General features: G+C 44.7%; 2 protein-coding genes across 3 annotated transcripts in view; both read left to right on the top strand.

Moving 5' to 3' along the window:
• Pik3cb (phosphatidylinositol-4,5-bisphosphate 3-kinase catalytic subunit beta) overlaps positions 1–6929 on the top strand; it is a 106810-nt gene extending 99881 nt beyond the window's left edge. The window contains exons 22-24 of one of the 2 annotated variants that reach the window (XM_031346283.1): positions 971–1116; positions 3090–3222; positions 4114–6929. In XM_031346283.1, coding sequence (XP_031202143.1) covers positions 971–1116; positions 3090–3222; positions 4114–4251 — 417 coding nt within the window. In that variant the 3' untranslated portion in view covers positions 4252–6929. Of the gene's footprint in view, positions 1–970; positions 1117–1207; positions 1500–3089; positions 3223–4113 lie in introns of those variants that run through there. The other variant, XM_031346284.1, reaches the window with a different exon arrangement.
• Positions 6930–8125: 1196 nt separating this feature from the next.
• Positions 8126–14318, top strand: part of LOC116073005 (coxsackievirus and adenovirus receptor homolog) — a 29096-nt gene continuing 22903 nt past the window's right edge. Inside the window, exon 1 of the mRNA XM_031344651.1 lies at positions 8126–8275. Coding sequence (XP_031200511.1) covers positions 8233–8275 — 43 coding nt within the window. The 5' untranslated portion in view covers positions 8126–8232. The remainder of the gene's footprint in view (positions 8276–14318) is intronic.

Here is a 14318-nt window from a genome sequence, read left to right as displayed (position 1 = left end):
AGAGAGAGAGTGTTCGTGTGCACACGCCCCCCCCCACCCCCACAAAGCTGCACATCTATAGGAGTTAAAGTCATGTGGGCTTTGGGGATAGAACTCAGGTCATCAGGTTTCGTGGCAAGTGCCTTTCAAGAGTTTTCAATAGCTGTGTTGGAATCATTATAAGACAATAAAAGTTATTAGTCTTTATAGCCTGGAGGAGAGGTGACTCTAGCCTTCAACAGTTAGCAAGCAAGCAAGTATAAGATGGAAGAGACGTTTTTGTTAAAGTTACATTTATTTTTGTATCTATGTTTATGGGGACTCAAACTCATCATAAGACTTAGTAGCAAGTTCCTGAGCCATCTTTCCAGCCCTGGAGTAGATTTTTTTTTCTCTAAAGATAGGGCTTAACTAGGTAGCCCTGACTGTCTGGAACTCATGTATAGACCAAGCTGACTTCAGACTCACAGAGATCACCTGCCTCAGCCTCCCAAGTGCTGGTCTTAAAGACATGTGCTACCACATCTAGCCCAGGAATAGACATTCTCAGATATTCAAGGTCTCAAGCACTGGATTTCATCTGGCTTTGTTTTATGCTTTTTAAATGGGTTCACACTGGCCTCAGCCTCTCAGCCTCCTGATATGGCCTCTGAGAAGTGATCTTATAGACCTATACCGTGTTTCTCAGGGAAAAGATAACTACCAAAGCCAGTCTAAATCAGGCACTACCCTGAAATGTTTGCCATTTTCAAAGATGGTTCAAGCTGTTCCAAGTAAGGGTAAGAGGGTGGTACTATAGCATCTAGTGGATGGAGAACAGAGATGCTAAGCACCCAGGAATGCATATATTGGGGTACTGTGTCGGCTGCAATCAGGAGAACAGCTCAAGCAGGTGATATATTTACTAACTTAGGGCTTAACACTACAGAGGTCATGCCAAATAAAAATATTTGAGACTCACTTGGAAAATAAAATCCCATTTGTTTTACAGCTCTTCCACATAGATTTTGGGCATATTCTTGGAAATTTCAAATCTAAATTTGGCATTAAAAGGGAGCGAGTACCTTTTATTCTTACTTACGACTTCATTCATGTCATTCAACAAGGAAAAACGGGAAACACAGAAAAATTTGGCAGGTGAGTATTGCCCTTTTGTCCAGGAGAAATATTTACTTCTGACCATCTGACTCACATTTCCTGTCTTATTACTTTCCTGCCCCGATAACAGCAATGTACAGGAGAACGGACTTATTCAGCTCACAGTTTAGAGATCTTGTGAGAAAGTCTTAGGAGCAGGAACTTGAGGAGGGGCAGTCACCTCGTGTCCACAGCCAAGAAACCGGAGCACTGCACGTTGCTGCTCACTTCTCTTTCTCCAGACTCCCAGCCAGGGAGGAGCGGCACCTAGTGCTCCCCTGATTAAACATGTGGCCGCCTTACCGACCAGCAGAAATAAAGGAGGCGACCACAAACCCTTCTCCAAGCAGTTTATTCAAGAACCTTGTACTACAGAATCATTTGTTCATCTTTTCTTTTTTCTTAGCTAGCTTCTCTTATATTCTTCTATATCTTCTTCTTACATCTTACTAGTTACATCTTACTTCTTACATCTTACTTATTTCTATCTTACTCCTATCTTACTTCTTCTATCTTACTACTTACATCTTACTTCTTTCTTCTTACTTACTCCTATCCCCTACATCTTACTTCTAATTTCTACATCTTACTTCTATCCCTCCAGCCCCCAGCCCTTGTGGGTTAAATACTTTCCCTGGTCCCAATCAGCATTGGCTACATGGCAAAACATAATAGGCTACGAGAAATCATGCCAGCTTGCATCATAAACTGGAGGCACTCAGCTTTTCCAAATAAAGGCTTGTTTATCACAATGCTTTCTGCTCTGGCCAGAGACCAGGTGTTCAAAATATATAGGGTGGCAGCTGCGGCTCCCCACATAAACACACTCAAGGCTAACAGTCACAGGCACACCCAGGGACCCGTCTCTCTTCTGCATCATGCTAACTGAGGACTCTTAAGGTCTGGGAGATTCTTGGTCTGATAACCGAGTGTGGGGAGGAGTTACTGTCAGATCCCTCACCGGTTCAGAAGTGACCAGCAGGGAGATACAAAGAGTGCTAGAAATTTGATGTCACTGTGTTGTAGTGTACTTTCTATCTGTTTCAGAAAATTTTATCCCCAAACTAATATATTTGACAGGAAGATGCTGAGTGGGGAGCAGAGAGGGAGCCTGGGCTAGACATGGGGATTGTTGCTTGAGTGTTCCCTAGCACTTAGATTGCCTCTGTTTCTTTATCTTAATGTGGACAAAAGGCGTTGAAGAAATGGCTCAGCAGGAAATGGTGCTTGCTGCTAACCTTGGACTCAATGTTTGAGCCTCAGGAGAACCAATTCCCTCACATTGTCCCCTTGCCTCTGCTATACACACACACACACACACACACACACACACACACACACACCCCAACACATACTCTAGATAAATAAAAGCATGAATGAATGAATCAATGAATAAATTAATGTAAACAAAAGTTTTAATGTGGGCAAAAGTTATTAAGTGATAAGCAGGGGTGTGTCACATGGACACTAAACTCTGTGCTTGATAAAGACTGATCATAACGTTTCTGTGGGAATTGGGTTGGAAGGCTCTTGACCACCATTGTCTTAAAGGGGGAAAAGGAGAGAAACAAACAGGACTGCACATCATCAGCTTCAATTTTAGGGGCTGAAGAGATTAGTAAGCCAGAGCCCAGGAGGGCGTTCAGAAAGGCCTAGGAATTGTAACTGTCACTGTTTTGTTTTGTGGTCAGAGATATGGACAAAAGGAACTAAGTGGTCAGGCAAATGTGGCATATGAATTGTTGTTGCTTTGCCTGTTACTGTAGAATCTTAATTATTTTTGGTTTGAAGAGAGACTTAGGGTAGAAAGCTTGAATTATGTAAATTATAGTCTGGGGACTATTTTCAGAGAAGCACACTTGAGCTGAAGCACACATGGAGGTGCCTCGCTCTAAAGATGTCTTTTTTTCCTTTGCAAATAAATGTCCCACCTCTTTCCAATGCCTTGCTCTGGGGCGCTTCTTCAACTCAAGGTTCCGCCAGTGCTGTGAAGATGCATACCTGATTTTACGGCGCCACGGGAATCTCTTCATCACCCTGTTTGCACTAATGTTGACTGCAGGGCTCCCCGAGCTCACATCAGTCAAAGATATACAGTATCTTAAGGTAAGACACTGTCCTCTGTATATGCGTTAGACTTTGTGGGCACAGGGCTCAGAGTGGCATTCAAAATGTCCAGAGGGGCCAGGCAGTGGTGGCACATACCTTTAATGCCAGCACTCTCTAGATAGGTAGCAGGTGGATCTCTGAGTTTGAAGCCAGCCTAGTTTACAAAAGGATTTCTAGGACATGCAGGGCTACACAAAGAAACCCTGTCTCAAAAAACCTTTTGGAAAGGTTTTTTTTTTTTTAATCCAAAGGGAACTGGTAAGATGGCTCAAGGAGGGTGTCCTGCTGGCATGGGCATGCAATAAATGTAATAAGTGTAATAAAATTCTTTTTATAAAGATGACTTAAGAGATACCAACCTCCAGTCATTTTGTTAAACGTAGAACATCTAAACGGAGTGGAACAAGGTCATTTCCTCTGGTGTTTACCAAAAAGGAACAAAAAAACCTGTGATGTTCACGTGAAGGAGTTTGTAATGTAGATGGTTTCTCCACAGTGGAAGGGGTGTGTGGATGGTGCTACCATGCTACCATGTCCACACGCCAGGGCAGTAGATGCCTGGTACTTTGGTGTCCACCAGTTTGCCTTTGACCTTCAGTCATCAGAGCAGAAAGCAGCTGAGTGTCTTACAATAATTACAAATTAATTTCATCCTCAAAATTCCATTGCTAAGGCCATATTGTTGTCCTTCCTTGATGTTCATCCTGCTCTGCAGGTCACATTTACATGGAAACTTGGAACTCTGACCAATGGAGAGGGTGGCTCACCAGCATCTTGTAGATGATGTATTTGCATGCCTCCATCCAGGGCTCCTGACATCTCATACTTCTCTCTCTCTCTCTCTCTCTCTCTCTCTCTCTCTCTCTCTCTCTCTCTCTTTCTCTTTAGGACTCTCTTGCCTTAGGGAAGAGTGAGGAGGAGGCACTGAAGCAGTTCAAGCAGAAATTTGATGAGGCCCTCAGGGAAAGCTGGACTACTAAAGTGAACTGGATGGCTCACACAGTGCGGAAAGACTACAGGTCTTAGCGCCCGTCCCGCTCTGCCGCACCTGCCTGTTTGTTCCCCTTCCATTTTGCACTTGCACTATTGAACATAACCCTGCCAGAAATGCAAAGGGAATGAAATTGTGAAGTTCAGAACATGGCATCCGCAGAATCTGGTCTGACCACCCCACACCCACCCTCTGTTCTCGAGTGCTTCCCAGGACTCATCATGAACATCATCAACGGCATGGAGGCCCTTCCTGCTGACCGTGCACGCCGAGGATGCTACTAGGGACTGCTGGGGATCTTTTCTTTCTTTCTTCAGTATTTGCTACTTTACCAGAGAGGTGTATATACTTCTTTTCAGTGTTGTGACCAAGTACTGCGACTCAGCAACAACTCAACACATTTGGGGCTGGAAACTGTTCAAAGAAAGCTATCCCCCCCCCCCTTTTAAATTGTGTGAGCTACAAATTACATTCATTATGTTGAACATATTATTTTTCAAAGGAAATATTTTAAACCTGTGAAAACTCACTAATTTTGTTAATATTTATCATGATGGCATCATTTCAGCCAGACTCGCTGAGAATCTATTGGTGGGGCAAATATAATATATATATAATATATATATATGCTGCATATATATTTATAAAATTTCTAGTGGGAGTTCTATATAAAAAGATGTTTCTTTGGTATTCTTCAGCCTGTGTTTTAAAGTTTTACAAAAGCAGAGCTTTTTCCTAAGTTACTTTTCAGTTAACTGTGGATCCAGTTCTTCCAGCCGCATCAGTACTGAGGCACGTATGAATGCGGTTTCTCTATGTAGCTCTGAGAGTTCATTTCATAGAATACAATACTTGAGCAGATGTATCCAAGGAAGCGAGCAAATGAAACGGAATCTATTTATGAAATAAACTCAAGACCTAAATTTCAGTATTTTAGTAATATGCCAGCTGTTCTTAATGTATTTATTAAAATGTATAACAATGTGATTTTTTCAATGGTATTAGTTCAAATTGAAGTGGATTCATGCCACATGGAAATCTTTAATTTATTTGTTGAGGTACCATATAGTCAGGGTGCTAGGTGACGAGTGGTGTTAGCATGTGCAATAGGAACTACTGGTTTGCTGTATACATGGGCGTCAGGATCCAGCAAAACTACTGCTTCTTCTCCAAAGACGCGTGGGAGCCCTCAGTCCTCAGTGGCATGGGAATACAACTGAGTACTTGCCCTGTGACTTCAGTTTTCTATAGGAATTTTATTAAAGAGTGTTTAATTTTGTTGTCCTTCTTAATGTTCTCAGTCAAATAAATGGGTGGTTTCGGCTGTTTGGGGACATGTGGGCGTGTTCTTTTAGGGAAGCACAGAGTCTTTGCCACCTGCTCCCACTGGGACTCTCCCAAGTGGCCACGTCAGGAGTGGGCTGGGGCTCGGGGCCTCTGCCCAGCTTCCCCTTGGACAGCCTGGGAGGCCTCTTGGGCCAATGCAAGCCTAAGAGGAGGAGATGTTTCCGTCAGTTTGCTGTTACAACCTCGTCTCCCCTGACTCTGCTGTACTGCATGTGTGCATGGTCGCATGCACACGGGAAAGCCATGGCAGCGTGGCTTAATGGCTAGACACTGACAGTGCTCCATCCCTGACTGAATTGCTTGTCTCTGTCTGAGAAGATGGACCGCAGAAAGCTTACCACCTCCTAGGATGAATTAACACTCTGGGCTGCACTAACATCTGCTTGAACTCATTAGCTCATTAGCCACTGCCTTGACTTTGAGCAAGCTATATTTACATATCCTTAAATGCCAAGCTTGGTATGCCCCACATTTCCTCTCTGGTTCTCAGCCAAAGGCCCAGACTCCCTCCAGGTTGGGTTTAAGACCTTGGTGTTAGTGTTTGGAGGATTTCAGACTAGAGTTAGAACACTGCAAGGCAGCACAGCTGGAGGATTATCAAATCCCATGTGGACGGTGATCACTCTCTGTTCCCGGCTGCAGGTGTTAACTGTGTCTCATTGTAAGTTACTCAGATTAGTCAGATATGAGCCCAAGTGTTGTGCTTCTGTGATCTCAGCACTCAGGAGAAGCAGGAGCTCAAGACCATGAGTTTGAGGGCAACAAACTCAGCTACAGTGAGTTTGAGGGCAACCTGGGTTACATGAGACCCATCCATCAAGTAGAAATGGTTTCTAGTAGTTTCTAATTTGATTTTCAGAAATAGCTATATTCTTGCCACCCTAAAATTAGAACTTCTGCCCAGAAGTTATACTTCCTGTTCCCCTCAGAGGCACCCTAAGGATACCGCTTACTCTCCTGCGGTTTGGTGGGTGCTCTTAAAAGAAGTGTCAAGCCTTAAGCATGTGTTTCATGCATCTACCTTGGCCAGCTCCTGTTTTGGCCCCTTAGGGCATAGTTAAAGACAGGCACTTGTGCTGCAACCTCTGCCAGTGGGTTACTTGGCATTCTTGGAAAATGCCTCTATAAGATTAGGTTGAAGGTAGGCCTGTAGGGCATCTTCTTCATTAGTGATTGATGTGGAAGGGCCCAGGCCGTGTGAGTGGTCCCACCGTGGGATGGTGGCCCTGGGTGGTATAAGAAAGTAAACTGAGCAGGCAGCATTCCTCCGTGGCCTCTTCCATGCCTGCCTCCGGATTCCTGCCCTGACTTCGACACTGAGGGACTGTGATGTGGAAGTGTAAGCTGAAATAAACTCTTTCCTCCCCAAGTTGTCTTTGGTCATGGTCTTTCATCACAGCCACAGAAGGTATGAGGGTGCCACCAACTGAAGTTGGAATAATACAGTCTTTTTTTTTTTTTTTTTTGGTTTTTCAAGACAGGGTTTCTCTGTATAGCCCTGGCTGTCCTGGAACTCACTCTGTAGACCAGGCTGGCCTTGAACTCAGAAATCCATCTGCCTCTGCCTCCCAAGTGCTGGGATTAAAGGCATGTTCCACCACCGCACGGCTATTTGTTTTTTCTTGAGACAGGGTTTTTCTGTGTAGCCCTGGCTGTCCTGGAACTCACTCTGTAGACCAGGCTGGCCTTGAACTCAGAAACCCACCCCCTCTGCCTACCAGTGCAGGGATGAAAGCTGTGTACTACCACCACCAGGCACAGTATATTATGTTAATTCCTTATTATGTGCAAAGCAGGAAATGCATGTGTGTCTCCCCACTCTGTAGAGCCATTTCTAAATAACTCACCCAGATGGTGGCCGGGTTCTATCTCCGCACTACAGCTGCTGTAGTGCAACCCTGAGTTTCTCTGCAGTCATGTGGACATTGTCCAGGAGGAACAATCCAGAATGAACAGCAGGATGACATAATTGACCCTGAGGGTCCACCCTAACCTGGAAGACCTTCCAGTCAGAAGATCTCACACCTCCCATCCTCCAGCCCACCTTATGCCTTCTGCTGGTCCTGCATAACTCCACTTTTAAATCTCACCAATTCAGTTGACCAACGTCACTGGTGGAGTCGTCTCTAACACAACAGAAATTCCCAAGTCCCAGCTGCAGGCTTGGGACCTTACTAGAGAAGTCATCTCGTGCAATCTACCTTAGCTCACCCGCCTCTGTAAGAAGATTGCTAAGGCAGGCTCCCAATTCTCCTGCCCCCTAGAACTCCAGATGGGCTCTGCAGAGAACAGTGGAAGTTGGGACAGAAGATGGCTAGAGATGCCTACATGGTCGATTTAGTGGTGCAAGTTGTGTGGTGCAGCAATGTGGCTTGCCACTAGTTTCTGGAGGGAAGGCGGGGGCCAGGAGAGGGCAAGGAGCACAAACTCCTCAACTGAACAGGTGAATTCAGGAAACTCAGCTCTAGCAGCACTGGGCGTTTCCCTTAGTCCGGAGCTGTGCCAGGTTGCCCTGGTAACCTTGCATGGGGGTAGGGCTGGCACAGGGGCCAGAAGCACCTGCCCTGTTGGATGGGGAATCCTGGTGCCAGTAGATTCCGAGGGAAGCCGAGGACCCAGAGTGACAGCTGAGTTCCTGGTGCTACAGCCCCACTGGACAGCCAGCCACCATGGTGCTCCTGCTGGGCTTCCTGTGCCTGTGTGAAGTCACGGGTAAGTAAGGGCCATTAGGTCCCCAGTATTAGTTCTGTTCCTGTGGGGCCACTGGGGAGGATATGGACAAGGACAGGAGCTGGAGCTAGGAGTGGAGGGAGCCTCTGCAGGGGAGCTGCCTGGAGTACAGGGGCAAAGAGCTGGGGACTGAACTCTAAGGGAGGGGAGGGGAGAGGAGGTGGAGGAGCTCGGGCATATACGGGAGCCTCTTGCTTTTCCCAGAGCACTGTGGCCCAGGGTGCAGGGTGTTATTCATTTGTTCCTGCCTTGTCCCCATGTTAGCTCATGCCGTCCAGATATTTCAAATGCTTGGTCAGGTACAGTCTGACAGAAATCCCAATTTACCCAACTGCGTTGAAGCTTTGGATGGCCCAGGCTACCTTAAGAGAAAAGCACTGAACGGACACGGTCTTAGACTTAGAGACTACCCACAGCCAGGATTGTTAACTAAATGGCAAAACAAAACAGCAAAGTAGCACTGTTTCTTATAGACCCAGAGCAGACTGCAAAAGGGGAACCGCCCTCTGTACTGCTTCAAGTCCATAATGTACTGGCTGAGTTTGTTTGTTTTTTTTTTTTAATGACACAGAATCACTTGGTAATTCCTAAAGAATACATCAAATACATTGTGTTGCTTTGCCTTCTCTGGCAGCTGGGGCTGTGGTGTGGGGGTAGAAGGATTTTTAAAATGCAAGGACCCATCAGTCACGTGTGTGATGCACTTAAGATGAGGCAGGAGGACGGCGAATGTGTGGACAACTTAGGCTACATAGGAAGCCCCTGTTATTAAATTCTGTCTTCTGAATCCTGAATGTCTTTCTGCAGGAATGGCTCTGGTTCCATTAAAATCCTATTTACACACTTATGAACATTATCCACGAGCCAGTGCTCTGTTACCAAGCCTCGTTTTTATCTGAGTCTGTAATGAGTACTCCCATCTTCTTGATAATGTTTTAAGCTTGGCTGAAATTTCCCAAGTCAAGTTTCCTGAAAAGATAAAAGGGACAGGTACCAATTTCTATGGTTCATCTTCAATGAAGCTAGGTTTGAGAACACACCGGTGTTTTCTGGGGGGGAGGGGGAGAGAAGGGGAGGGAGAGGATGGGGACATGGTTTAGTGCCATCTAAACTGAAAACTGAGGAAGGCTGCAAGTCACTTACAATGATAATCTACCCTGGAGAATCTTCATATCATTGCCTGGATTTATTTTTTTTTCTGGAATGTTCCATCTCGATAGACACCGTCTTAACCCAGGGCATCCTGATACTACTAATTCTTCTGCTCTTTGGAATCTAATTCTCACCCCCTCTGTGAGGGCGCAGTGTCCACTGTGGTCACATCCAATGAACAAATCACATGGTCAGCCTCTTGCTCCTGTCAGTCTGAATGGCTCTGAACAGCACTGGCTTTGCCCTTCCCAGCTTGGAACATTCTGTCATTTTCCTGAACTCTTCATATTTCAGCTTAGGACAGCAAGGGGGCAGGGTTCTTTTCCAGGCATTTCTGCTTGGGGGTCTAAATACCTCAGATACCATGATGTCCAGAGCTCATTCCAGACTTGGGGAATTTTCCCTCCTTCTTCCTGCTATTTCTTCTTTTCTTCTTCTTTTTTCCTTCCTTCCTGGTCCTTGGGACTTAATCAAGGGCCTTGAACATTCTCTGAAAGACTCTACCTCTCACAATTCTAGCCCTTTCTTTCTTCCTTCCTTCCTTCTTTCCTTCTTTCCTTCCTTCCTTCCTACCTTCCTTCCTTCCTTCCTTCCTTCCTTTTCAAAGATTTGTGTGTGTGTGTGTGTGTGTGTGTGTGTGTGTGTGTGTGTGTGTGTGTAGTCTGCTTGCATGTATGTCTGTGTGAGGGTATCAGATCCTCTGGAACTGAAGTTACAGACAGTTGTGAACTGGTGTTGGGAATTGAACTTGGGTCCTCTATAAGAGCAGCCAGGGATCTTAAACCCTAAATCATCTCTCCAGGCCCATGATGAAAATCATTTTAATCGAGATTGAGGCTTTAGTGTTTCTCTGGAAGAGTGTGTCTGTGTGTGAGGGGAGGAGAGACCCTCAGGTCATGAGTCAATTCAGAAAATACATGTACAAGATCTATATGCACATTTAAAAAAAAATCTTTTGATTGTTTTTTACATTATAACTTACTTTTCCCTGAGTCCTGGCTTATGAGTTGTATATTTAAATTTTTATAAGCAACCCCAGTCCCAATGGAAGAAAGCCAGGGGTAAAAGAACGTGATACATATTTGTGGATCAGGTGTTGTGATGGTGCTTGGGGAGTTGATGTGGTACCATGGGCAAGACTTCAATCTAGAGAGAACAGTCAGTCACGCACCCAGCTGCCCTACCAGACAGAGATGGCAGGGGGCTATGCAAGAAAATGTTTTCCCGTTATTCTCCTGGGCCTCACTAGCTTTAAAAGCGTGGTTACCATACATCAAAGCACAGGGCCTTAGGCTTGCACAGCAGACACTCTTCCTGCTGAATCATCTCCCATCTCTCCTTCAGCTTTTTAAAGATTCTACATTTATGTAGGATGTGGTAGAACACTTGCCCAATATGTATAAGGGTCGGGGTTCACTCTCTAGCAATAAACACATAAGTGCTGTTAAATAAGATTTTCAGTTGGGTTTGGTGTAATGCCCATAATTCCAACACTGGGAAAACTGAGACAGGAGGACCATGAGTGTAGAGCCAGTTTGGGCTATATAAGATCCTGTCTCAAAAACAAAACAAAACAAAACAAAATCCCTGCATCTGAGTTGAAATATAGCTGGTGTACAGGCCCTGGGTTGCTATTTGATTCATTTCATGGCTCTATGGGGGTCTGTTCTATGTGCTGGTGTCGATGGACACAGAACAGCACACATTTGAGAGATGTGCTTTTAGGGTTCAGGACAGAGCAGCATCATAAAATGAGCCAACACATCTAAGACCCTCCCTCCCAGCTCAGGAAACACAAGCAGAATGCACATTGCAAAGGCTGGCTCCTCCTAATACTTTCGATAGCTGACAATGCAGGCTCGTGCTAATGTCTGTGGTCCACAGGGCTGTACAGCAGCCCTATGTGTAGTTCCCTCTTCAGGGTGGTAAGCTTGTCCAGGCCCTGGGTTGCTGGTTGATTCATTTGCATGGCTGTTCTACGATCTGGTGTCGATGGACACTTTCCCTCCAATTCTTTGCCTTTGTCAAAATGCCACTGGGCTTTCTGGTTCGTGTACTTTACTGCACTGGGTGAGTTATTTCTGGACCTGCAGATGCAATGAATTTGTTTCACTTCCTCTGCTTGCACTTGAGTTAGGTATGAAAAGGGTGGGCTGGAGAGGTGGCTCAGTGGTTAACAGCGCCAACAGCTCTTCCAGAGGTCCTGAGTTCAAATCCCAGCAACCACATGGTGGCTCACAACCATTCATAATGAGGTCTGACGCCCTCTTCTGGTGTGTCTGAAGACAGCTACAGTGTATACTCATACACATAAAATGATAAAATAAAATCTTAAAAAAAAAAAAAGGGGGGCTGGACAGACCTGTAAATAATTTCCTATAATAGAGGAAGCTCTGTATCATCTGGTCTCCCCTTTGATCCCTGGCCCCTGGGATCCCACTAATTAACTCTGATAAAACACAGAGAGAACAGTCAATACTGCCTGTGGGAATGGAGAGGGAGTGGTCACCAAAAAGACTGGTTTGATTAATAGTCAGCTCTTGAACGGAAGCAGTAGAGAGAGCCAGGGAGGGACAGAACACCCCACACAGCCTCCACCTGTGTGGCTCACTCATCTTCGTCACTGCTGTCCCTTTTGATTTCTTCCTCTGGATTTAATCTGTACAGGTGTAGTACATCGAGGACTCATGTTCAGTCACACTTCACCTTACCCCTCTCCTCTTCTGACAGCTTATCTCTACTGATCTGCTTTTGCTGTTCTCTCAGATGAAGAGCCTCATGTCTGAGAGCATCGTTTCCCCTGATTCATAGTGAGTTTCACCAGGCTTCAAGGTCCCTGGGAACAAACTCCTCCCTCATAACCAGAGTCTTCTAAAACCAGGAACTAAAAAAGCAACCTTGTGCCTCTGATCACCATTGCTGGTCAGAAGAACTGGACCTGAGTCTCATGGCCACCTCGGAGTCTTGACTTTCTGAACCACCCGAGAGACCAGACTACCGCCCATGGCAGTCAGAGGTGTTCTGGTAAAGAATAAAGTCTTGCTATTGTCCCTTTAGAGTTCTTCCCAGTGTCTGTCAATCACATGAATAGGAAAACCCCTCTCAGGAGAACTGTCTGTTCAAGACACAGTGTAAAGCATAAAGCCCATTAAAACAGGTAGGTGGGCACAGAAGACTCTCAGGCCACTGCCCATTCTCACCCTACGAGAGTCCTCTCCTCCACAATGGTCCCTTTAGCTACTGTCCACCCCACCTTGACAGTGCCTCGTGTTCTTCCAGAATGGCAGAAATTGTTATAGGAACTTTTATAGATCCAAAACCAAAGAAAGTGATAAATCAAAGCCTTCTTGGAACACAGGGGTGAGAACACTGGCTAGGTGAATAGCAACACGGTGTCAGTCTAAGATGCTAACTGATGACGTTCTTAGCAATGATCTGTTAACACATCCCCAAGGTTTACTGTGATCACTGAGAGCATATTAGAGCAGACACCGGTGGGCAATGAGTGATTTTGAAAGGCATTATACTAATATAGTCTTAGATCATTTCAGCTCTCTGATGGAGCTGGTGGAACAAGGAGAAAATGGATGTTCCAATTCTGAACAACTGTGGAAATTCTAACCCGTGATTAGACTCTTAAAGACTCTTCTGCATGGAGGTGGCTTTTTCCTAGGAACTTCAGTTTCTACTAGATTAAGTGAAATTTTGTGTTGTGCGACCAAACTTTTCCTGGGGACACTTGATACACATGTCTGCTCACCGCAGATAGGGAGCCCAGGACAGACCAGGATGAACCAATGAGTTTTATGGGGATTAATTACAGGTACAGAAATGACTCAGCCACATCAGCAAAGCCCACCTCAGCATGGATGACCATTTACAAAAGCTTGGAACCTGGAGCTCACTGCACAGCCTGCAGGCAGCTCAACAGGTGAGAGAGTGTCCTTTCCAAGAGACTCAGTTAGATTAAACCTCTTCCAGGCAGTTCAGCTGTCCTAGTCTTCCTTGTAGCTTGTCTTGTCTGAAAGTGACACTGGGCAACTTCATTACTTACTCTGAGGGGGCAGGGTATCAAATCTGGTCAGTTTTAGGAACTTCCTGGAGCTTTTTGAGTTGTTTAAGGATCTTCCTGTTTAAGGAGTTCCCTCCAGAATGGAATGTTTGAATTGCCAAGGGAACTGTTCCACAACAATATATGTCAAACCATTCCTTTGGTTTGTTTTCTTGGAACAAAGAAAGCCTTATATATTCAGCAAATGTTCTTTGGCTTAGGAACTCAAGATTCTCTTCAGCTGTATCAGGAGTTTAAGGTCACCCTACATGAGATCCTGTCTCCAAAAACAAGAAGAATAGAAACCTAAATAAATAAATAAATACCAATAAAAAGTCAAAATATCACTACAAGTATAATTGAATGAATAAAAAAAGGAAAGGAAAAGATTTCCAACAATGTAAAAATTGATAAGCAATACTAGATGAATATATGAAGGTTTATAGAAGATAAAAGCATAAAAGATTTTTTTTTATAAAAGTGAAAATATTACTAAAAGTGTAGTTAAAAACAAAGAAATGGGAGGGCTAGAGAGATGGTTTAGTGGTTAGGAGAATGGCTGCTCTTCCAGAGGACTAGGTTTGAATCCTAGCTTGTACTTGGTGGCTCACAGCTGTGTAACTCTGAAGCTCTAGTTCCAGGACAATCTGATCCCTTTTCTAGCTTCCATAGTCACTGCATGCACACATGCACATAGTACACAGACATACATGCAAACAGAACACTTATAGACGCAAAATAAAAATAAACAAATCCTTGTTTTTCTTGGTTTTTGTTTGTTTGTTTTGTCTTTTTTCTTTTTCTTTTTCTTTTTTCGTTTTT

The sequence above is a fragment of the Mastomys coucha genome, unplaced genomic scaffold, assembly GCF_008632895.1.
Source record: "Mastomys coucha isolate ucsf_1 unplaced genomic scaffold, UCSF_Mcou_1 pScaffold23, whole genome shotgun sequence".
NCBI classification, from domain to species: Eukaryota; Metazoa; Chordata; class Mammalia; order Rodentia; family Muridae; genus Mastomys; species Mastomys coucha.
The sequence above is the reverse complement of the archived record's forward strand: the minus strand, read 5'-3'. Positions and strand labels throughout refer to the sequence as shown.